Source organism: Carcharodon carcharias (genome assembly GCF_017639515.1).
Source record: "Carcharodon carcharias isolate sCarCar2 chromosome 35 unlocalized genomic scaffold, sCarCar2.pri SUPER_35_unloc_1, whole genome shotgun sequence".
NCBI lineage: Eukaryota > Metazoa > Chordata > Chondrichthyes > Lamniformes > Lamnidae > Carcharodon > Carcharodon carcharias.
In genome coordinates, this window is record NW_024470701.1 from 297,065 (window position 1) to 322,143 (window position 25,079).

General features: G+C 54.1%; 1 protein-coding gene across 1 annotated transcript in view; it reads right to left on the bottom strand.

The window, feature by feature from the left end:
* LOC121274179 overlaps positions 1 to 24,307 on the bottom strand; it is a 124,427-nt gene extending 100,120 nt beyond the window's left edge. Inside the window, exons 1-2 of the mRNA XM_041181379.1 lie at positions 24,059 to 24,307; positions 21,414 to 21,686 (exon numbers count right to left, since the gene is read on the bottom strand). Of these exons, the coding sequence (XP_041037313.1) occupies positions 21,414 to 21,686; positions 24,059 to 24,307 (522 nt within the window). The remainder of the gene's footprint in view (positions 1 to 21,413; positions 21,687 to 24,058) is intronic.
* Positions 24,308 to 25,079: the final 772 nt, after the last annotated feature.

Genomic DNA, 25,079 nt, shown 5'->3' on the forward strand with positions numbered 1-25,079 from the left:
AATCCCACCTTCTCCCTGTATCCCTCAATCCTACCTTCTCCCCGTATCCCTCAATCCCCACCTTCTCCCTGTATCCCTCAATTCCCTCCTTCTCCCCTTATCCCTCAATCCCACCTTCTCCCCATATCCCTCAATCCCACCTTCTCCCCGTATCCCTCAATCCCACGTTCTCTCCGTATCCCTCAATCTCACCTTCTGACCATATCCCTCAATCCCCACCTTCTCCCTGTTTCCCTCATTCCCACCTTCTCCCAGTATCCCTCAATCCCACCTTCTCCCCGTATCCCTCAATCCCACCTTCTCCATGTATCCCTCAATCCCATCTTCTCCCCGTATCCCTCAATCACACCTTCTCCCAGGATCCCTCAATCCCCACCTTCTCCCCGCATCCCTCAATCCCCACCTTCTCTCTGTATCCCTCAATCCCACCTTCTCCCCGTATCCCTCAATCCCACCTTCTCCCCGTATCCCTCAATCCCCACCTTCTCCCCTTATCCCTTAATCCCCGCCTGCTCCCCGTATCCCTCAATCCCCACGTTCTCCCCATATCCCTCATTCCCACCTTCTCCCTGTATCCCACAATCCCCACTATCTGCACGTATCCCTCATTCCCACCTGCTCCCCGTATCCCTCATTCCCACCTTCTCACCGTGTCCCTCATTCCCACCTTCTCACCGTATCCCTCATTCCCCACTATCTCCTCGTATCCCTCACATCCCACCTTCTCCCCATATCCCTCAACCCCACCTTCTCCCCGTATCCCTCAATCCCCACCTTCTCCCTGTATCCCTCAATCCCCCCCTTTTCCCCGTATCCCTCAATGCCACCTTCTCTCCGTAGCCCGCAATCCCCACATCCCTCACTCCCCACCTTCTCCCCCTTCCCTCAATCCCACCTTCTCCCCGTATCCCTCAATCCCCACCTTCTCCCCGTATCCCTCAATCCCTACCTTGATCCCGTATCCCTCAATCTCACCGTCTCCCTGATTCCCTCATTCGCACCTGCTACCCCTATCCCTCAATCCCACCTTCTCCCCATATCCCTCATTCCCACCTTCTCCCCGAATCCCTCAATACCACATTCTGCCCGTATCCCTCAATCCCCACCTGCTACCTGTATCCCTCAATCAAACTTTCTCCCCATATCCCTCATTCCCACCTGCTCCCCGTATCCCTCAATCCCCACCTGCTACCCGTATCCCTCAATCCCACTTTCTCCCCATATCCCTCAATCCCACCTTCTCCCCGTATCCCTCAATCCCCACCCGCTACCCGTATCCCTCCATCCCACCTTCTCCCCATATCCCTCATTCCCACCTGCTCCCCGTATCCCTCATTCCCACCTTCTCCCCGTATCTCTCAATCCCAACTTCTCCCCGTATCCCTCAATCCCACCTTCTCCCCGTATCCCTCAATCCCCACCTTTCTCCAGTATCCCTCAACCCCACGTTCTCCCCTATCCCTCAATCCCATCTTCTCCCCATATCCCTCAATCCCAACTTCTCCCCATATCCCTCAATCCCATCTTCTCCCAGTATCCTGCAATCCCCACCTTCTCCCCATGTCCCTCAATCCCCACCTTCTCTCCGTATCCGTCAATCCCTCCTTCTCCCCGTATCCCTCAATCCCACCTTCTTCCCGTATCCCTCAATCCGCACCTTCTCCCCATATCCCTCAATCCCACCTGCTACCCGTATCCCTCAATCCCCACCTTCTCCCCTTATCCCTCAATCCCACCTTCTCCCCGTATCCCTCAATGCCACCTTCTCCCCGTATCCCTCAATCCCACCTTCTCCCCGTATCCCTGAATCCCCACCTTATCCCCGTATCCCTCAATCCCACCTTCTCCCCGTATCCCTTAATCCCACCTTCTCCCTGTTTCCTTCAATCCCACCTTCTCCCCGTATCCCTCATTCCCACCTGCTCCCCGTATCCCTCAATCCCACCTTCCCCCCGTATCCCTCAATCCCACCTGCTCCCCGTGTTCCTCGTTCCCCATCTTGTCCCCATTTCCCTCAATCCCGTCTTCTCCCCGTATCCCTCAATCCCCAACTTCACCCCATTTCCCTCAATCCCACCTTCTCCCCATATCTCTCAGTCCCCACCTTCTCCTCGTATCCCTGAACCCCACCTTTTCCCCATATCCCTCAACCCCACCTTCTCCTCGTATTCCTCAATCCCACCTTCTCTCCGTAGCCCGCAATCCCCACATCCCTCAATCCCAAACTTCTCCCCATATCCCTCATTCCCCACCATCTCCCCGTATCCCTCTATCCCACCTTCTCTCCGTAGCCCGCCATCCCCACATCCCTCAATCCCCAACTTCTCTCCGTATCCCTCAATCCCCACCTTCTCCCTGTATCCCTCAATTCCCTCCTTCTCCCCTTATACCTCAATCCCACCTTCTCCCCATATCCCTCAATCCCACCTTCTCACCGTATCCCTCAATCCCACGTTCTCCCCGTATCCCTCAATCTCACCTTCTGACCATATCCCTCAATCCCCACCTTCTCCCTGTTTCCCTCATTCCCACCTTCTCCCAGTATCCCTCAATCTCACCTTCTCCCCGTATCCCTCAATCCCACCTTCTCCATGTATCCCTCAATCCCATCTTCTCCCCGTATCCCTCAATCACACCTTCTCCCAGGATCCCTCAATCCCCACCTTCTCCCCGCATCCCTCAATCCCCACCTTCTCTCTGTATCCCTCAGTCCCACCTTCTCCCCGTATCCCTCAATCCCACCTTCTCCCCGTATCCCTCAATCCCCACCTTCTCCCCTTATCCCTCAATCCCCGCCTGCTCCCCGTATCCCTCAATCCCCACGTTCTCCCCGTATCCCTCATTCCCAACTTCTCCCTGTATCCCACAATCCCCACTATCTGCACGTATCCCTCATTCCCACCTGCTCCCCGTATCCCTCATTCCCACCTTCTCACCGTGTCCCTCATTCCCACCTTCTCACCGTATCCCTCATTCCCCACTATCTCCTCGTATCCCTCACATCCCACCTTCTCCCCATATCCCTCAACCCCACCTTCTCCCCGTATCCCTCAATCCCCACCTTCTCCCTGTATCCCTCAATCCCCCCCTTCTCCCCGTATCCCTCAATGCCACCTTCTCTCCGTAGCCCGCAATCCCCACATCCCTCACTCCCCACCTTCTCCCCCATCCCACAATCCCACCTTCTCCCTGTATCCCTCAATCCCCACCTTCTCCCCGTATCCCTCAATCCCTACCTTCACCCCGTATCCCTCAATCTCACCGTCTCCCTGATTCCCTCATTCCCACCTGCTACCCGTATCCCTCAATCCCACCTTCTCCCCATATCCCTCCTTCCCACCTTCTCCCCGAATCCCTCAATACCACATTCTCCCCGTATCCCTCAATCCCCACCTGCTACCTGTATCCCTCAATCCCACTTTCTCCCCATATCCCTCATTCCCACCTGCTCCGCGTATCCCTCATTCCCACCTTCTCCCCGTATCTCTCAATCCCAACTTCTCCCCGTATCCCTCAATCCCACCTTCGACCCGTATCCCTCAATCCCCACCTTTCTCCAGTATCCCTCAACCCCACCTTCTCCCCTATCCCTCAATCCCATCTTCTCCCCATATCCCTCAATCCCACCTTCTCCCCATATCCCTCAATCCCATCTTCTCCCAGTATCCTGCAATCCCCACCTTCTCCCCATGTCCCTCAATCCCCACCTTCTCTCCGTATCCGTCAATCCCTCCTTCTCCCCGTATCCCTCAATCCCCCCTTCTTCCCGTATCCCTCAATCCGCACCTTCTCCCCATATCCCTCAATCCCACCTTCTCCCCGTATCCCTCAATCCCCACCTTCTCCCCTTATCCCTCAATCCCACCTTCTCCCCGTATCCCTCAATGCCACCTTCTCCCCGTATCCCTCAATCCCACCTTCTCCCCGTATCCCTGAAACCCCACCTTATCCCCGTATCCCTCAATCCCACCTTCTCCCCGTATCCCTTAATCCCACCTTCTCCCTGTTTCCTTCAATCCCACCTTCTCCCCGTATCCCTCATTCCCACCTGCTCCCCGTATCCCTCAATCCCACCTTCCCCCCGTATCCCTCAATCCCACCTGCTCCCCGTGTTCCTCGTTCCCCATCTTGTCCCCATTTCCCTCAATCCCGTCTTCTCCCCGTATCCCTCAATCCCCAACTTCACCCCATTTCCCTCAATCCCACCTTCTCCCCGTATCTCTCAGTCCCCACCTTCTCCTCGTATCCCTGAACCCCACCTTTTCCCCATATCCCTCAATCCCCACCATCTCCCCGTATCCCTCTATCCCACCTTCTCTCCGTAGCCCGCCATCCCCACATCCCTCAATCCCCAACTTCTCTCCGTATCCCTCAATCCCCACCTTCTCCCTGTATCCCTCAATTCCCTCCTTCTCCCCTTATCCCTCAATCCCACCTTCTCCCCATATCCCTCAATCCCACCTTCTCACCGTATCCCTCAATCCCACGTTCTCCCCGTATCCCTCAATCTCACCTTCTGACCATATCCCTCAATCCCCACCCTCTCCCTGTTTCCCTCATTCCCACCTTCTCCCAGTATCCCTCAATCCCACCTTCTCCCCGTATCCCTCAATCCCACCTTCTCCATGTATCCCTCAATCCCATCTTCTCCCCTTATCCCTCAATCACACCTTCTCCCAGGATCCCTCAATCCCCACCTTCTCCCCGCATCCCTCAATCCCCACCTTCTCTCTGTATCCCTCAATCCCACCTTCTCCCCGTATCCCTCAATCCCACTTTCTCCCCGTATCCCTCAATCCCCACCTTCTCCCCTTATCCCTCAATCCCCGCCTGCTCCCCGTATCCCTCAATCCCCACGTTCTCCCCGTATCCCTCATTCCCACCTTCTCCCTGTATCCCACAATCCCCACTATCTGCACGTATCCCTCATTCCCACCTGCTCCCCGTATCCCTCATTCCCACCTTCTCACCGTGTCCCTCATTCCCACCTTCTCACCGTATCCCTCATTCCCCACTATCTCCTCGTATCCCTCACATCCCACCTTCTCCCCATATCCCTCAACCCCACCTTCTCCCCGTATCCCTCAATCCCCACCTTCTCCCTGTATCCCTCAATCCCCCCCTTCTCCCCGTATCCCTCAATGCCACCTTCTCTCCGTAGCCCGCAATCCCCACATCCCTCACTCCCCACCTTCTCCCCCATCCCTCAATCCCACCTTCTCCCTGTATCCCTCAATCCCCACCTTCTCCCCGTATCCCTCAATCCCTACCTTCACCCCGTATCCCTCAATCTCACCGTCTCCCTGATTCCCTCATTCCCACCTGCTACCCGTATCCCTCAATCCCACCTTCTCCCCATATCCCTCCTTCCCACCTTCTCCCCGAATCCCTCAATACCACATTCTCCCCGTATCCCTCAATCCCCACCTGCTACCTGTATCCCTCAATCCCACTTTCTCCCCATATCCCTCATTCCCACCTGCTCCGCGTATCCCTCATTCCCACCTTCTCCCCGTATCTCTCAATCCCAACTTCTCCCCGTATACCTCAATCCCACCTTCGACCCGTATCCCTCAATCCCCACCTTTCTCCAGTATCCCTCAACCCCACCTTCTCCCCTATCCCTCAATCCCATCTTCTCCCCATATCCCTCAATCCCACCTTCTCCCCGTATCCCTCAATCCCACCTTCTCCCAGTATCCTGCAATCCCCACCTTCTCCCCATGTCCCTCAATCCCCACCTTCTCTCCGTATCCCTCAATCCCACCTTCTCCCCGTATCCCTCAATCCCACCTTCTTCCCGTATCCCTCAATCCCCAACTTCTCCCCGTATCCCTCAATCCCACCTTCTCCCCACCTCCCTCAATCCCACCTTCTCCCCGTCTCCCTCAATCCCCACCTTCTCCCCATATCCCTCAATCCCCACCTTCTCTCCGTATCCCTCAATCCCACCTTCTCCCCGTATCCCTCAATCCCACCTTCTCCCTGTATCCCTCAATCCCCACCTTCTCCCCGTATCCCTCAATCCCACCTTCTCCCCGTCTCCCTCAATCCCACCTTCTCCCAGTATCCTGCAATCCCCACCTTCTCCCCATGTCCCTCAATCCCCACCTTCTCTCCGTATCCCTCAATCCCTCATTCTACCCGTATCCCTCAATCCCACCTTCTTCCCGTATCCATCAATCCCCACCTTCTCCCCGTATCCCTCAATCCCCACCTTCTCCCCGTATCCCTCAATCCCACCTTCTCCCCGTTTCCCTCAATCCCACCTTCTCCCCGTCTCCCTCAATCCCACCTTCTCCCCGCATCCCTCAATCCCCACCTTCTCTCCGTATCCCTCAATCCCACCTTCTTCCCGTATCCCTCAATCCCACCTTCTCCCCGTATCCCTCAATCCCCACCTTCTCCCCGTATCCCTCAATCCCACCTTCTCCCCGTTTCCCTCAATCCCACCTTCTCCCCGTCTCCCTCAATCCCACCTTCTCCCCGCATCCCTCAATCCCCACCTTCTCTCCGTATCCCTCAATCCCACCTTCTCCCCATATCCCTCAATCCCCACCTTCTCTCCATATCCCTCAATCCCACCTTCTCCCCGTATCCCTCAATCCCACCTTCTCACTGTATCCCTCAATCCCCACCTTCTCCCCTTATCCCTCAATCTCACCTCCTCCCAGAGATGAGGAGGATTTTTTTCTCTCTGAGGGTTGTGTGAGTTTGGAATTCTCGGCCTCAGAAGCTGGTGGAGGTCGGGGGTCACTGAATATCTTTAAGGCCGAGATAGAAAGATTCTTGTTAAACAAGGGAATCAAAGGCTATTGGGGTTGGATGGGAATGTGGAATTCAAAACACAAACAGATCAGCCATGACCTCATTGACTGGCCGGTTCGAGGAGCTGAATGTCCTACTTCTTTTTATAAATTCACAGGATGTGGGGGTCACTGGCTGGGCCCAGCGTTTATTGCCCATCCCTAATTGCCCCCTTGAGAAGGTGGGGGGGGAGCCGCCATCTTTAGTCGCTGCAGTCCCCGTATGGTGTAGGTACACCCACCGTGCTGTTATGGAGGGAGTTCCAGGATTTTGTCCCGTGTGGTGTAGGTACACCCACCGTGCTGTTAGGGAGGGAGTTCCAGGATTTTGTCCCGTGTGGTGTAGGTACACCCACCGGGCTGTTAGGGACGGAGTTCCAGGATTTTGTCCCCGTGTGGTGTAGGTACACCCACCGTGCTGTTAGGGAGGGAGTTCCAGGATTTTGTCCCCGTGTGGTGTAGGTACACCCCCCGTGCTGTTAGGGACGGAGTTCCAGGATTTTGTCCGTGTGGTGTAGGTAAACCCCCCGTGCTGTTAGGGAGGGAGTTCCAGGATTTTGTCCGTGTGGTGTAGGTACACCCACTGTGCTGTTATGGAGGCAGTTCCAGGATTTTGTCCTGTGTGGTGTAGGTACACCCACCGTGCTGTTAGGGAGGTTGTTCCAGGATTTTGTCCGTGTGGTGTAGGTACTCCCACCGTGCTGTTAGTCAGGGAGTTCCAGGATTTTGACCCAGCGACAGTGAAGGAACGGCCGATATATTTCCAAGTCGGGATGGTGAGTGGTGCTCAGAGGGGAACTTGCAGGTGGTGGGGTTCCCCATGTGTCTGCTGCCCTTGTCCTTCTAGGTGGTAGAGGTGGTGGGTTTCGGCGGCGCTGTCAAAGGAGCCTTGGCGAGTTGCTGCAGTGCATCTTGTAGATGGTACACACACTGCTGCCCCTGTGCGTCGGTGGTGCAGGGAGTGAATGTTTGTGGATGGGGATGCCGATCAAGCGGGGCTGCTTTATCCTGGATGGTGTCGAGCATCTTGTGTGTTTTGGAATCTGCACTCATCCAGGCAAGTGGGGATTATCCCATCACAACCCTGACTTGTGCCTTGTGCATGGTGGACAGGATTTGGGGAGTCAGGAGGTGAGTTACTCATCACAGGATTCCTAGTTTCTGGTATTTCATATGTTTGTATCCCTCATTCCCCATCTTGTCCCCATATCCCTCAATCCCCACCTTCTACCCGTATCCCTCAGTTCCACCTTCTCCCTGTATCCCTCAATTCCACCTTCACCCCATATCCCTCAATCCCCACCTGCTACCCGTATCACTCAATCCCACCTTACCCCCCGTATCCCTCATTCCCACCTGCTCCCCGTATCCCTCAATCCCATCTTCCCCCCTTATCCCTCAATCCCACCTGCTCCCCGTATTCCTCAATCCCCATCTTGTCCCCATTTCCCTCAATCCCGTCTTCTCCCCGTATCCCTCAATCCCCAACTTCACCCCATTTCCCTCAATCCCACCTTCTCCCTGTATCTCTCAGTCCCCACCTTCTCCCCGTATCCCTGAACCCCAACTTCTCCCCATATCCCTCAATCCCAACCATCTCCCCGTATCCCTCTATCCCACCTTCTCTCCGTAGCCCACAATCCCCACATCCCTCAATCCCCAACTTCTCTCCGTATCCCTCAATCCCCACCTTCTCCCTGTATCCCTCAATTCCCTCCTTCTCCCCTTATCCCTCAATCCCACCTTCTCCCCGTATCCCTCAATCTCACCTTCTCCCCGTATCCCTCCATCCCACCTTCTCCCCATATCCCTCATTCCCACCTTCTCCCCGTATCCATCAATCCCACCTTCTCCCCGTATCCCTCAATCCCACCTTCTCCCCCATCCTTCAATCCCACCTTCTCCCCGTATCCCGCAGTCCCCACCTTCTCCCCATATCCCTCATTCCCCACCTTCTCTCCGTATCCCTCAATCCCCACCTTCTCCCTGTATCCCTCAATCCCACCTTTACCCCGTATCCCTCAATCCCACCTTCTCCCCGTATCCCTCAATCCCACCTTCTCCCCATATCCCTCAATCCCCACCTTCTCCCAGTATCCCTCAACACCACCTTCTCCACGTATCCCTCAATCCCACCTTCTCCCCGTATCCCTCAATCCCACCTTCTCCCCATATCCCTCAATCCCCACCTTCTCCCAGTATCCCTCAACCCCACCTTCTCCCCGTATCCCTCAATCCCACCTTCTCCCCCATCCTTCAATCCCACCTTCTCCCCGTATCCCGCAGTCCCCACCTTCTCCCCATATCCCTCATTCCCCACCTTCTCCCCGTATCCCTCAATCCCCAAGTTCTCCCCGTATCCCTCAACTCCAACTTCTCCCCGTATCCCTCAATCTCCACCTTCTCCACGAATCCCTCAATCCCACCTTCTCCCCATATCCCTCAATCCCCACCTTCTCCCCGTATCCCTCAATCCCACCTTCTCCCCGTATCCCTCAATCTCCACCTTCTCCACGTATCCCTCAATCCCACCTTCTCCCCATAATCCTCAATCCCCACCTTCTCCCCGTATCCCTCAATCCCACCTTCTCCCCGTATCCCTCAATCTCCACCTTCTCCCCGTATCCCTCAATCCCACCTTCTCCCCGTATCCCTCAATGCCACCTTCTCCCCGTATCCCTCAATGCCACCTTCTCCCCGTATCCCTGAATCCCCACCTTATCCCCGTATCCCTCAATCCCACCTTCTCCCCGTATCCCTCAATCCCACCTTCTCCCTGTTTCCTTCAATCCCACCTTCTCCCTGTATCCCTCAATCCCACCTTCTCCCCGTATCCCTCAATCCCCACTATCTCCCCGTATCCCTCATTCCCACCTGCTCCCCGTATCCCTCAATCCCACCTTCCCCCCGTATCCCTCAATCCCACCTGCTCCCCGTATTCCTCAATCCCCATCTTGTCCCCATTTCCCTCAATCCCGTCTTCTCCCCGTATCCCTCAATCCCCAACTTCACCCCATTTCCCTCAATCCCACCTTCTCCCTGTATCTCTCAGTCCCCACCTTCTCCTCGTATCCCTGAACCCCACCTTTTCCCCATATCCCTCAACCCCACCTTCTCCTCGTATTCCTCAATCCCACCTTCTCTCCGTAGCCCGCAATCCCCACATCCCTCAATCCCCAACTTCTCTCCGTATCCCTCAATCCCCACCTTCTCCCTGTATCCCTCAATTCCCTCCTTCTCCCCTTATCCCTCAATCCCACCTTCTCCCCATATCCCTCAATCCCACCTTCTCCCCGTATCCCTCAATCCCACGTTCTCTCCGTATCCCTCAATCTCACCTTCTGACCATATCCCTCAATCCCCACCTTCTCCCTGTTTCCCTCATTCCCACCTTCTCCCAGTATCCCTCAATCCCACCTTCTCCCCGTATCCCTCAATCCCACCTTCTCCATGTATCCCTCAATCCCACCTTCTCCCCGTATCCCTCAATCCCACCTTCTCCATGTATCCCTCAATCCCATCTTCTCCCCTTATCCCTCAATCACACCTTCTCCCAGGATCCCTCAATCCCCACCTTCTCCCCGCATCCCTCAATCCCCACCTTCTCTCTGTATCCCTCAATCCCACCTTCTCCCCGTATCCCTCAATCCCACCTTCTCCCCGTATCCCTCAATCCCCACCTTCTCCCCTTATCCCTCAATCCCCGCCTGCTCCCCGTATCCCTCAATCCCCACGTTCTCCCCGTATCCCTCATTCCCACCTTCTCCCTGTATCCCACAATCCCCACTATCTGCACGTATCCCTCATTCCCACCTGCTCCCCGTATCCCTCATTCCCACCTTCTCACCGTGTCCCTCATTCCCACCTTCTCACCGTATCCCTCATTCCCCACTATCTCCTCGTATCCCTCACATCTCACCTTCTCCCCATATCCCTCAACCCCACCTTCTCCCCGTATCCCTCAATCCCCACCTTCTCCCTGTATCCCTCAGTCCCCCCTTCTCCCCGTATCCCTCAATGCCACCTTCTCTCCGTAGCCCGCAATCCCCACATCCCTCACTCCCCACCTTCTCCCCCTTCCCTCAATCCCACCTTCTCCCCGTATCCCTCAATCCCCACCTTCTCCCCGTATCCCTCAATCCCTACCTTCATCCCGTATCCCTCAATCTCACCGTCTCCCTGATTCCCTCATTCCCACCTGCTACCCGTATCCCTCAATCCCACCTTCTCCCCATATCCCTCATTCCGACCTTCTCCCCGAATCCCTCAATACCACATTCTCCCCGTATCCCTCAATCCCCACCTGCTACCTGTATCCCTCAATCCCACTTTCTCCCCATATCCCTCATTCCCACCTGCTCCCCGTATCCCTCAATCCCCACCTGCTACCCGTATCCCTCAATCCCACTTTCTCCCCATATCCCTCAATCCCACCTTCTCCCCGTATCCCTCAATCCCCACCCGCTACCCGTATCCCTCCATCCCACCTTCTCCCCATATCCCTCATTCCCACCTGCTCCCCGTATCCCTCATTCCCACCTTCTCCCCGTATCTCTCAATCCCAACTTCTCCCCGTATCCCTCAATCCCACCTTCTCCCCGTATCCCTCAATCCCCACCTTTCTCCAGTATCCCTCAACCCCACCTACTCCACTATCCATCAATCCCATCTTCTCCCCATATCCCTCAATCCCACCTTCTCCCCGTATCCCTCAATCCCACCTTCTTCCCCATCCTTCAATCCCACCTTCTCCCCGTAACCCGCAGTCCCCACCTTCTCCCCATATCCCTCATTCTCCACCTTCTCCCCGTATCCCTCAATCCCCAAGTTCTCCCCGTATCCCTCAACTCCAACTTCTCCCCGTATCCCTCAATCTCCACCTTCTCCACGTATCCCTCAATCCCACCTTCTCCCCATATCCCTCAATCCCCACCTTCTCCCCATATCCCTCAATCCCACCTTCTCCCCGTATCCCTCAATCCCCACCTTCTCCCCGTATCCCTCAATCCCACCTTCTCCCCGTATCCCTCAATGCCACCTTCTCCCCGTATCCCTCAATCCCACCTTCTCCCCGTATCCCTGAATCCCCACCTTATCCCCGTATCCCTCAATCCCACCTTCTCCCCGTATCCCTCAATCCCACCTTCTCCCTGTTTCCTTCAATCCCACCTTCTCCCTGTATCCCTCAATCCCACCTTCCCCCCGTATCCCTCAATCCCACCTGCTCCCCGTATTCCTCAATCCCCATCTTGTCCCCATTTCCCTCAATCCCGTCTTCTCCCCGTATCCCTCAATCCCCAACTTCACCCCATTTCCCTCAATCCCACCTTCTCCCTGTATCTCTCAGTCCCCACCTTCTCCTCGTATCCCTGAACCCCACCTTTTCCCCATATCCCTCAACCCCACCTTCTCCTCGTATTCCTCAATCCCACCTTCTCTCCGTAGCCCGCAATCCCCACATCCCTCAATCCCCAACTTCTCCCCATATCCCTCAATCCCCACCATCTCCCCGTATCCCTCTATCCCACCTTCTCTCCGTAGCCCGCAATCCCCACATCCCTCAATCCCCAACTTCTCTCCGTATCCCTCAATCCCCACCTTCTCCCTGTATCCCTCAATTCCTTCCTTCTCCCCTTATCCCTCAATCCCACCTTCTCCCCATATCCCTCAATCCCACCTTCTCCCCGTATCCCTCAATCCCACGTTCTCTCCGTATCCCTCAATCTCACCTTCTGACCATATCCCTCAATCCCCACCTTCTCCCTGTTTCCCTCATTCCCACCTTCTCCCAGTATCCCTCAATCCCACCTTCTCCCCGTATCCCTCAATCCCACCTTCTCCATGTATCCCTCAATTCCATCTTCTCCCCGTATCCCTCAATCACACCTTCTCCCAGGATCCCTCAATCCCCACCTTCTCCCCGCATCCCTCAATCCCCACCTTCTCTCTGTATCCCTCAATCCCACCTTCTCCCCGTATCCCTCAATCCCACCTTCTCCCCGTATCCCTCAATCCCCACCTTCTCCCCTTATCCCTCAATCCCCGCCTGCTCCCCGTATCCCTCAATCCCCACGTTCTCCCCGTATCCCTCATTCCCAACTTCTCCCTGTATCCCACAATCCCCACTATCTGCACGTATCCCTCATTCCCACCTGCTCCCCGTATCCCTCATTCCCACCTTCTCACCGTGTCCCTCATTCCCACCTTCTCACCGTATCCCTCATTCCCCACTATCTCCTCGTATCCCTCACATCCCACCTTCTCCCCATATCCCTCAACCCCACCTTCTCCCCGTATCCCTCAATCCCCACCTTCTCCCTGTATCCCTCAATCCCCCCCTTCTCCCTGTATCCCTCAATGCCACCTTCTCTCCCTAGCCCGCAATCCCCACATCCCTCACTCCCCACCTTCTCCCCCATCCCTCAATCCCACCTTCTCCCCACATCCCTCACTCCCCACCTTCTCCCCCATCCCTCAATCCCACCTTCTCCCCATATCCCTCATTCCCACCTGCTACCCGTATCCCTCAATCCCACCTTCTCCCCATATCCCTCATTCCCACCTTCTCCCCGAATCCCTCAATACCACATTCTCCCCGTATCCCTCAATCCCCACCTGCTACCTGTATCCCTCAATCCCACTTTCTCCCCATATCCCTCATTCCCACCTTCTCCCCGTATCCCTCAATCCCCACCTGCTACCCGTATCCCTCAATCCCACTTTCTCCCCATATCCCTCAATCCCACCTTCTCCCCATATCCCTCATTCCCACCTGCTCCCCGTATCCCTCAATCCCACCTTCTCCCCGTATCCCTTAATCCCCACCTTTCTCCAGTATCTCTCAACCCCACCTTCTCCCCTATCCCTCAATCCCATCTTCTCCCCATATCCCTCAATCCCACCTTCTCCCCGTATTCCTCAATCCCACCTTCTCCCAGTATCCTGCAATCCCCACCTTCTCCCCATGTCCCTCAATCCCCACCTTCTCTCCGTATCCCTCAATCCCTCCTTCTCCCCGTATCCCTCAATCCCACCTTCTTCCCGTATCCCTCAATCCCCACCTTCTCCCCGTATCCCTCAATCCCACCTTCTCCCCGTCTCCCTCAATCCCACCTTCTCCCCGTCTCCCTCAATCCCACCTTCTCCCCATATCCCTCAATCCCCACCTTCTCTCCGTATCCCTCAATCCCACCTTCTCCCCGTATCCCTCAATCCCACCTTCTCACTGTATCCCTCAATCCCCACCTTCTCCCCTTATCCCTCAATCTCACCTCCTCCCAGAGATGAGGAGGATTTTTTTCTCTCTGAGGGTTGTGTGAGTTTGGAATTCTCAGCCTCAGAAGCTGGTGGAGGTCGGGGGTCACTGAATATCTTTAAGGCCGAGATAGAAAGATTCTTGTTAAACAAGGGAATCAAAGGCTATTGGGGTTGGATGGGAATGTGGAATTCAAAACACAAACAGATCAGCCATGACCTCATTGACTGGCCGGTTCGAGGAGCTGAATGTCCTACTTCTTTTTATAAATTCACAGGATGTGGGGGTCACTGGCTGGGCCCAGCGTTTATTGCCCATCCCTAATTGCCCCCTTGAGAAGGTGGGGGGGGAGCCGCCTTCTTTAGTCGCTGCAGTCCCCGTGTGGTGTAGGTACACCCACCGTGCTGTTATGGAGGGAGTTCCAGGATTTTGTCCCGTGTGGTGTAGGTACACCCACCGGGCTGTTAGGGAGGGAGTTCCAGGATTTTGTCCCGTGTGGTGTAGGTACACCCACCGGGCTGTTAGGGACGGAGTTCCAGGATTTTGTCCCTGTGTGGTGTAGGTAAACCCCCCGTGCTGTTAGGGAGGGAGTTCCAGGATTTTGTCCCCGTGTGGTTTAGGTACACCCACCATGCTGTTATGGAGGGAGTTCCAGGATTTTGTCCCGTGTGGTGTAGGTACACCCACAGTGCTGTTAGGGAGAGTGTTCCGGGATTTTGTCCCCGTGTGGTGTAGGTACACCCACCGTGCTGTTAGGGACGGAGTTCCAGGATTTTGTCCTGTGTGGTGTAGGTACACCCACCGTGCTGTTAGGGAGGTTGTTCCAGGATTTTGTCCGTGTGGTGTAGGTACACCCACCGTGCTGTTAGTCAGGGAGTTCCAGGATTTTGACCCAGCGACAGTGAAGGAACGGCCGATATATTTCCAAGTCGGGATGGTGAGTGGGTCTCAGAGGGGAACTTGCAGGTGGTGGGGTTCCCCATGTGTCTACTGCCCTTGTCCTTCTAGATGGTAGAGGTGGTGGGTTTCGGCGGCGCTGTCGAAGGAGCCTTGGCGAGTTGCTGCAGTGCATCTTGTAGATGGTACACACACTGCTGCCCCTGTGCGTCGGTGGTGCAGGGAGTGAATGTTTGTGGATGGGGGTGCCGATCAAGCGGAGCTGCTTTATCCTGGATGGTGTCGAGCATCTTGAGTGTTTTGGAATCTGCACTCATCCAGGCAAGTGAGGATTATCCCATCACACTCCTGACATGTGCTTTGTGCATGGTGGACAGGATTTGGGGAGTCAGGTGGTGATTTACTCATCACAGGATTCCTAGTTTCTGCTATTTCATATGTTTGTATCCCTCATTCCCCATCTTGTCCCCATATCCCTCAATCCCCACCTTCACCCCGTATCCCTCAGTTCCACCTTCTCCCTGTATCCCTCAATCCCACCTGCTCTCCGTATCCCTCAATCCCCACATTCTCCCCGTATCCCTCAATCCCACCTTCTCCCTGTATCCCTCAATCACACCTTCTCCCCGTATCCCTGAATCCCACCTTCTCCCCGTATCCCTCAATCCCACTTTCTCCCCGTATCCCTCAATCCCACCTGCTCCCCGTATCCCTCAATCCCACCTTCTCCCCGTATCCTTCAATCCCCACCTTCTCCCCGTGTCCCTCAATCCCACCTTCTCCCCATATCCCTCAATCCCACCTTCTCCCCGTATCCCTCAATCCCACCTTCTCCCCATATCCCTTAATCCCACCTTCTCCTCATACCCCTCAATCCCTACCTTCTCCCCGTATCCCTCAATCCCACCTTCTCCTCATACCCCTCAATCCCCACCTTCTCCTCATATCCCTCAATCCCACCTTCTCCTCATACCCCTCAATCCCTACCTTCTCCCCATATCCCTCAATCCCACCTTCTTCTCATACCCCTCAATCCCTACCTTCTCCCCATATCCCTCAATCCCACCTTCTCCTCATACCCCTCAATCCCTACCTTCTCCCCGTATCCCTCAATCCCAACTTCTCCTCATACCCCTCGATCTTTACCTTCTCTCCCTATCCCTCAATCCCACCTACCTCAATCCCACCTACCTGGTCTCTTTGGACTCTGTTATCTCAGATTGCGTGACGATGGGCTCTTGAACGTTCTGACTGATTGCTCCTCTGTTGGCGGGGCCGTAACTCTGAAATTCAGCCCTGTCCTCCAATTTCCCCTTTGGCTCTTTAAGTACAGGATTGAAAGAAGGTGGCCCATGAATTGAGCAGTTATTTTGCATTTGTCTTCACTATAGAGTTTACAATTCCAGAGATAGCTGCAAGTCAGGAAATGGGAGGGAGGAACTCATGAAAATTACAATCACAGGGCAAGTGGTACTGAGTAAATTGTTGGGACTGCAGGTTGACAAGTCTGTGGGGTCTTGTGTATTTCATCCTAGGGTCTTAATAGAAGTGGCTAGTGGGGTAATTGATGGTTTGATTTTAATTTTCCAAAATTCATTAAATTCGGGGATGGTTCCATTAGATTGGGAAATAGCTAATGAAATTCCTTTATTCAGAAAGAGTGGGAGACAGGAAGCTGGAAACTATAGGCCTGTTAGTGTAACAACTGGCGTAGGGTAAATGTTAGAAGTTATTATTAAGGATGTTATAGCAGGGCAGGATAAGTTCAAGGTCAGCATGGTTTTGTGAAAGGGAAATCATGTTTAATCAATTTATTGGAGTTCTTTGAAGAATTAACATGTGCTGCGAATAAAGGGGAACTGGTGGATGTACTGTACTTAGATTTTCAGAAGGCATTCCATAAGGTGTCTTATCAACAGACACTGCGGAAAATATAAGCTCATGGTGTAGGGGATAACATATTGGCATGGATAGAAGGTTAGCTAGCTAACAGGAAGCAGAGAGTTGGCATAAATGGATCTTTTTCTGGTTGGCAGGGTGTGATGAGTGGTATGTCACAGAGATCAGTGCTGGGGCCTCAACTTTTTACAGTTTATGTAAGTGACTTGGATGAAGGGGCTGAATGTGTAGTTGGTAAATTTGCTGATGACGTAAAGATAGGTGGGAACGTGAGTTGGGAAGAGGACATAAGGAGGCTGCAGAGTGACATAGACGGGTTAAGCGAGCGGGCAAAGTTCTGGCAAACGGGGTATAATTTGGGAAAATGTGAGGTTGTCCATTTTGGCAGGAAGAATGAAAAAGGAGCTTATTATCTAACCGGTGAGTGATTGCAGAGCTCTGAGATGCAGAGGGATCTGGGTGTCTTAGTGCATGAATCGCAAAAGGTTAATAAGCAGGTACAGCAGGTCATTAGGAAAGCTCATAGAATGTGATCATTTATTGTGAGGGGAGTTGAACACAAAAGTAGGGAGATTATACTTCAGTTATACAGGGCATTGGTGGGACCACATCTGGAGTATTGGGTACAGTACTGGTCTCCTTATTTAAGGAAGGATGTAAATGCATTAGAAGCAGTTCAGAGAAGGTTACCAGACTAATACCACAAATGAGTGAGTTGTCTTACAAGGAGAGGTTGGACAGATCGGGCTTGTATCCGTTGGAGTTTAGAAAAGTGAGAGGCAACTTGATTGAAACCTTTAAGATCCAGAGGGTTCTTGGACAGGGCGGATATAGAGAGGATGTTCCCTCTCGTGGGAGAATCTAGAACGAGGGGAGGTCACTGTTTAAAAATAAGGGGTCTCCCATTTCAGACAGAGATGAGGGGGATTTTTTTTCTCTGGATGTAGTGAGTCTTTGGAACTCTCCCTCAAAAGGTGATGGAGGAAGAGCCCTTGAATATCTTTAAGACTGAGGTAGACAGATTCTTGACTAACAAGGGGGTGAAAGGTTATCGGGACGGGGTGCAGGAATGTGGGGTCGAGCTTACAATCAGATCAGCCACGATCTTATTGAATGGGGGGAGCAGGCTCGAGGGGCCAAGTGGCCTCATCCTGCTCCCAATCCATGTGTTCGTACGTTCATATGTTTGTATGTAAGACAACTGGGGCTCCTCCTCTTTAAATTCTGCCCCTGAACTACCGTTATCAGCCGATGTATCGATTGGATCGGTCTGTGCACCCATCCCACCCTGGTGAAATGTGCTCCCCTCCCCTTCCGAGCAGATGGAAGGTTTGGATTCAAAGGCAGGTTTTGGAGAGGCTGTCTGTACTTCAAGTTGTTGAGGCACCCAAGGGACAGATGAGATGCGCCCAAGCATGGATTTGTTAAGGGAAAATCATGTTTAACTAGTTCGATGGAATTTTTTTGGAGAGGTAACAGAGGGTTGATGAGGGTAATGTAGTGGATGCGGTGTACCCGGACTTCTAAGATGCATTTGATAAAGGGCCGCACAATAGACTTGTGAGCAGAGTTATAGCTCGTGGAATAAAAGGGACAGTAGCAATGCAGATGCACAATTGACTGAGTGACAGGAAACAGAGGGAGTGGTGGTTAACAGATATTTTTCAGGCTGGAGGAAGGTTTGTAGTGGAGTTCCCCAGGGGTCAGTGTTGGGACCCTGTCTCTCCCTGATATACATTAACGACCTATACCTTGGTGTACAGGGCACAATTTCAAAATTAACGGCTGATATAAAACTTGGAAGCATTGTGAACTGTGAGGAGGAGCGTGTCGAACTCCAAAAGGACAAGTGATAGATGAAGTTCAATGAAGAGAAATGTGAGGTGATTCATTTTGGCAGGAAGAACGCAGAGGGGCAGGGTATAAGATAAAGGGTACGATTCTAAAGGGTGTGCAGGAGCAGCAGGACATGGACATACATGTGCACAATTCATTGGAGGTGGCAGGAAAGGTTGAAAGGGCGGTTAATAAAGCATACAGCACTCTGGGCTTTATTAATAGGGGCATAGAGTACAAGAGCAAGGAGGTTATGTAAAATTTGTCTAAAATGCTAGTTCAGCCTCAACTGGAGTATTGTGTCCAGTTCTGGGCATCTCACTTTAAGAAGGATGTGAAGGCCTTAGAGAGAGAGAGAGGAGAGAGAGAAGAGATGAAGGAGAGAGAGAATAGTGAGAGGAGAGTGAGAGAGGAGAGAGAGAAGAGATAAAGGAGAGAGAGGAGAGAGAATAGAGAGAGGAGAGAGAGAGAGGAGAGAGAGAAGAGATAAAGGAGAGAGAGGAGAGAGAATAGAGAGAGGAGAGAGAGAGAGGAGAGAGAGAAGAGATAAAGGAGAGAGAGGAGAGAGAATTGAGAGAGGAGAGAGAGAGAGGAGAGAGAGAAGATAGAGAGAAGAGAGAGGAGAGACAAGAGAGACAAGAGAGAAGAGAGAGGAGAGAGAGGAGAGGGGAGAGAGGGGAGAGAGGGGAGAGAGGGGAGAGAGGAGAGAGAGGAGAGAGAGGAGAGAGAGGAGAGAGAGGAGAGAGGGGAGAGAGGGGAGAGAGGGGAGAGGAGAGAGGAGAGAGAGGATAAGAGAGAGGAGAAGAGAAGAGAGAGAGAGGAGAGAGAGAAGAGAAGAGAGAGAAGAGAGAAGAGAGAGAGGAGACAGAGGAGAGAGAGAGGAGAGAAGAGAAAAGAGAGAGAAAAGAGAGAGAAGAGAGAGAGAAGAGAGAGAGAAGAGAGAGAGAAGAGAGAGAGAGAAGAGAGAGAGAAGAGAGAGAGAAGAGAGAGAGAGAGAGAGAGGAGAGAGAGGAGAGAGAGGAGAGAGAGGAGAGAATAGAGAGGAGAAGAGAGAGAAGAGAAGAGAGAGAAGAGAAGAGAGAGGAGAGAGGATAAGAGAAGAGAGAGGAGAGAGGAGAAGAGAAGAGAGAGGAGAGAGGAGAAGAGAAGAGAGAGGAGAGAGGAGAAGAGAAGAGAGAGGAGAGAGGAGAAGAGAATAGAGAGGAGAGAGGAGAAGAGAGAGAAGAGAAGAGGAGAGAGAGGAGAGAGAGAGGAGAGAGATAGAGGTAAATAGATAGATAGATTGATTCACAAGAATGCTTCCAGGGATGAGGGACTTCTGCTCCGTGGATAGATTGGAGAAGTTGGGACTGTTCTCCTTGGAGAAGGTTGAGAGGAGATTTGATCGATGTGTTCAAAACCATGAGGGGTCTGGGACAGAGTAGATAGGGGGAAACTGTTCCTGTTGGTGGAATGGTTGAGAACCAGAGGGACACAGATTGAAGGCAATTGGCAAAAGGAGCAATGAAGATTTAAGGAGAAACTTTTTGAGTATTGCTGAGAAAAGAGACATGGTGTTGAAACTTTTCATCTTGCACTCATCAGGACAGATCACAAATTGCCTATAGTAAAGGGGGAACAACAATTTATACTGCTTGAGAAGGGGGTATTGATTGGTTGGCAAGTGGACTCTGATTGGTGGAGGCGTTGCCATGGAGAATGCAGCATGGAACAGTTAACCGCCCAGCTTTGTTCAAATTCGACTCTGATTGGTCAAGTTATTGCCCTGGGGAATGAACCAGGGAATGGCTGCCCCCTCGGCTTTTGTTGAGTTGAAAAAGGCGCAATGCTGGGGCCTGCTCCTTCTGTCTGCAAAGGGCAGGGACCCATGTGTGAATATAAGTGGCTTCCAGAACGCCTACATGAGTCACACTGCCAGACCGACCAACAATCTTAAATCAGTTGCCAGTATAATTCCTAGCACAATCGGGATTGTTTAGTAAGTGCTGTCCAGTTACGGAATTACATCTAATGTTGGCCACTGTGTTTTGAGTTTTGTAAGCATGGGCTGGTTGGATCCGGTCTGTACCCTGCCTGTTGCAAACAGTGGCTGGGACATGCTGTCTGATATGACGTGTCAGTCTTTGGGATGTACAGGCTACATACTTGGCATCACACAGGCATTGAAATTCATATACCACATTCCTCATTTGTGTGATAGGCAGAATGGCTTTTTGGCTTGACGGCAGCGTCCTGTGGCGAGTACCACTCGTGCTTCTACTGCATGGTGGCAGCAGGAAACAGCTTGCTTCACCTGTTGCCCAACTTTTGTTTAAAAAGTTTTCAGGCAGCGAGTGGTTAGAATCTGGAATGAGCTGCCTGAGCATGTGGTGGGGGCAGCTTCAATCGAGGCTTTCCAAAGGGGAATTGGATTAGTATCTGAAAATATCTGTAGGGTCACGGAGAAAGGTCAGGGAGAGGGGGGATGCTGGGTGAGTTGCTCTTGCAGAGGGGCCAGCACAGACACGATGGGCCAAATGGCCCCCTCTTGTGCAGTGACCATTCTGTGATTCTATGAAACGCATGCATTCACTGATCAAGTTAAAGATTGCATGTGTATATTCATTGCAACTGTTAGTGCATCCTGTCATTTTCCCGTGTCTCCATGTCCTAATGACAGCAACCAGGGGCTAGGCTGCTCTCCCCTGGTCTCCTCGACTCTCCAAACTCCTGGTACAGACTGTGCAGGTCAGGTCGGCCCAGGTCAGGTCGGTCCGGGTGAGATCAGTCAAGGTGAGGTCGGTTGAGAGGAGGTCGGTCGAGGTGAGGTCAGTCGAGGTGAGGTCGGTTGAGGGGAGGTCGGTTGAGGGGAGGTCGGTCAAGGTGAGGTCGGTCAAGGTGAGGTCGGTCGAGGGGAGTTCAGTCGAGGGGAGTTCGGTCGAGGGGAGTTCGGTCGAGGGGAGGTCAGTCGAGGGGAGGTCGGTCCAGGTGAGGTCAGCCCAGGGGAGGTCAGCCTAGGGGAGGTTGGTTGAGGAGAGGTTGGTCCAGGTGAGGTCAGTCCGGGTGATTTTGGTCCAGGTGAAGTCGGCCCAGGTGAGGTCGGTCCAGGTGAGGTCGGTCCAGGTGAGGTCGGTCCGGGTGAGGTCGGTCCGGGTGAGGTCGGTCCGGGTGAGGTCGGTCCGGGTGAGGTCGGTCCGGGTGAGGTCAGTCCGGGTGATTTTGGTCCAGGTGAGGTCGGCCCAGGTGAGGTCGGTCCAGGTGAGGTCAGACCGGGTGATTTTGGTCCGGGTGAGGTCAACCCAGGTGAGGTCGGTCCAGGTGAGGTCGGTCCAGGTGAGGTCGGTCCAGGTGAGGTCGGTCCAGGTGAGGTCGGTCCAGGTGAGGTCGGCCCAGGTGAGGTCAGTCCGGGTGATTTTGGTCCAGGTGAGGTCGGCCCAGGTGATGTCGGCCCAGGTGATGTCGGCCCAGGTGAGGTCGGCCCGGGTGAGGTCGGCCCGGGTGAGGTCGGTCCGGGTGAGGTCAGTCCGGGTGATTTTGGTCCAGGTGAGGTCGGCCCAGGTGAGGTTGGCCCAGGTGAGGTCGGCCCGGGTGAGGTCAGTCCGGGTGATTTTGGTCCGGGTGATTTTGGTCCGGGTGAGGTCGGCCCAGGTGAGGTCGGCCCGGGTGAGGTTGGCCCGGGTGAGGTTGGTCCAGGTGAGGTCGGTCCAGGTGAGGTTGGTCCGGGTGAGGTCGGTCCAGGTGAGGTGGGCCCGGGTGAGGTCAGCCCGGGTGAGGTCGGTCCAGGTGAGGTCAGCCCAGGTGATGTCGGTCCAGGTGAGGTCAGTCCGGGTGATTTTGGTCCAGGTGAGGTCAGCCCGGGTGAGGTCGGTCCAGGTGAGGTCAGTCCGGGTGATTTTGGTCCAGTGAGGTCAGCCCAGGTGAGGTCGGTCCAGGTGAGGTTGGTGCAAGCTTCTCAGTCCTGGGATGAAGGTGGTTTAGGAAGTTCAGGTCCCGCTCCAGCACCAGCTGCACTGGGTCAGTGGCTGATTCCTGCCCCCCTCCTGGGGTCGAACAGGGACCCCAGCTCTCAGGAAATCGGGATTTTCACCAGCTGCCGTCCTTTCTGGGAGGGGAAAAAAAAGTGAAATCTTGCTTTCCTCCCACCTTTCGCAGATAGGCGGCTGTCCCGGGTTAGGGACTCCTGGGGAGGTGGGAGGGGGGAGGGGGGGGGTGGGCTGGACAAGTGAACCGGGGCACAAACCCCCCACCCTGGGCTGGTACACCCTGCGCTGAAGGAACAGGACAAGTAACTGCAGCTTCCAAACCCAGCTCAGCATCAGGGGAATCTCAGTGTCAGCCTCCCAGAGTGGGAGTGCCTTACTCCAGCAAAACCTCAATCCAGTGTGGGGCTCTCTCCTACTCCAGGGTGGTTGGGTTGTGGGGGGGTGGGGGGAGTGGGGGGGTGGTTTCTCCCAGTCCAGGGTGGGGGTTCTCTCCCGGTCCAGTGTTGGGGGGGGTCTCCTGGTCCAGGGTGGGTGTCTCTCCCAGTCCTGTGTGGGGGGTCTTGCCCAATCCAGGGTGGGTCCCTCCCAGTCCAGCGTGTGTTTTCCCCAGTGCAGGGTGGGTCCCTCTCTGTCCATTGAGGCTCCCTCCCAGCCCAGAGTGTGTCCTGCTCTGTCCAGTGTTTCCCATCCATTCCAGAGTGCGTCTCACCCAGTCCAGTGTTGTCCTCTTGCAGTCCAGTGTGGGTGTTTCCCAGTCCAGAGTGTGTCTCGCTCCATCCAGTGCAGACCTCTCCCAGTCCACTGTGGACCTCACCCCATCCTGTGTGGGTCTTGGTCAGTCTACGTGGGACTCCCTCTCAGTCCAGCGTGGGTCTCACCCAGTCCAGAATGAATCCCACCCAGTCCAGTGTGGAACTCACCCCCTCCACTGTGGACCTCACCCAGTCCAGTGAGGGTATTTCCCAGTCCAGAGTGGGTATTTCCCAGTGTAGTCTGGGTCCTTCCCCGTTCAGGATGGATCCCACCCAGGCTAGTGTGGATCTCTCCCACTGTCCAGGGTGTGTCCCTCCCAGTCTGTGTGCTTCTGACCCAGTTTGGTGTAATCTATCCCAGTCCAGTGTGGGTTTTCGCCCATGTAATCTGGGTGACTCCCAGACCAGCGCGGGTCCCACCCTGTCTAGTGCCGCAGGCTCCCGGTCCAGTGTGGGTCTCTTGCAGTCCAGTGTGTATCATTCATAGTCCAGTGTGGGTCTCTCTAAGTCCAGAATAGACCTCACCCAGTCCAGTGTGGACCTCCACCAGCCCACTGTGAGTCTCATCCAGTCCAGTGTGTCTTGCGCAGTCCAGTGCAGACCTCTCCCAGCTCGTTGAGGGACTCCCTCACAGTGCAGTGCGGGTCTCACCCAGTCCAGTGTGGACCTCTCCCAGTCCAGTGTGGTCATTTCCCAGTCCAGTGTGGCCATTTCCCAGTCCAGTGTGGACTTCTCCCAGTCCAGTGTGGCCATTTCCCAGTCCAGTGTGGACTTCTCCCAGTCCAGTGTGGCCATTTCCCAGTCCAGTGTGGACTTCTCCCAGTCCAGTGTGACCATTTCCCAGTCCAGTGTGGCCATTTCCCAGTCCAGTGTGGACTTCTCCCAGTCCAGTGTGACCATTTCCCAGTCCAGTGTGACCATTTCCCAGTCCAGTGTGACCATTTCCCAGTCTAGTGTGAGTCTCGCTTCCAGCTTAGTGTGTGTTTGCTCCAGTAAGTGTGTGTCTCCCACAGTTGTGTGGATTTCTCCCAGTTCGGGGTAATCTATCCCAGTCCAGTGTGGGTCTCTCCCAGTCCAGTGTGGGTCTCTCCGAGTCCAATGTGGGTCTCCACCACTAATGAGAATAGCCTTTATTGCTGTTAAGTGTCCTTCCCTCCCAACCAATCTCCAATCTAAGTCACGAGGCTCCCTTCAGCTCTGTGCTCTGTCAACTTTGCCAATAAACTTGGGTGGAAATTACTAAATGCCATCTGGATATCCACACAAACAATATCCACAACTCTCCCTTATCTACCTTAGTAGCGACCTCCTCAAAAACAAAAAGTCAACCAGATTATTCATATCGGTGACAAATTATGCTGGCTGTCTCTGATCAGTTCTCACTGTTACTTATTCATTCTTTCATGGGATGTGGGTGTCGCTGGCCGGGCCCAGCATTTATTGCCCATCCCAAATTGCCCCCTTGAGAAGGTAGTGGGTGAGCCGCCCTCTTGAGCCACTGCAGTCCCTGTGTGGTGTAGGTACACCCACCGTGCTGTTAGGGAGGGAGTTCCAGGATTTTGACCCAGCGACAGTGAAGGAATGGCCGATATATTTCCAAGTCGGGATGGTGAGTGGGGCTCGGAGGGGAACTTGCAGTTGGTGGGGTTCCCTGTGTGTCTGCTGCCCTTGT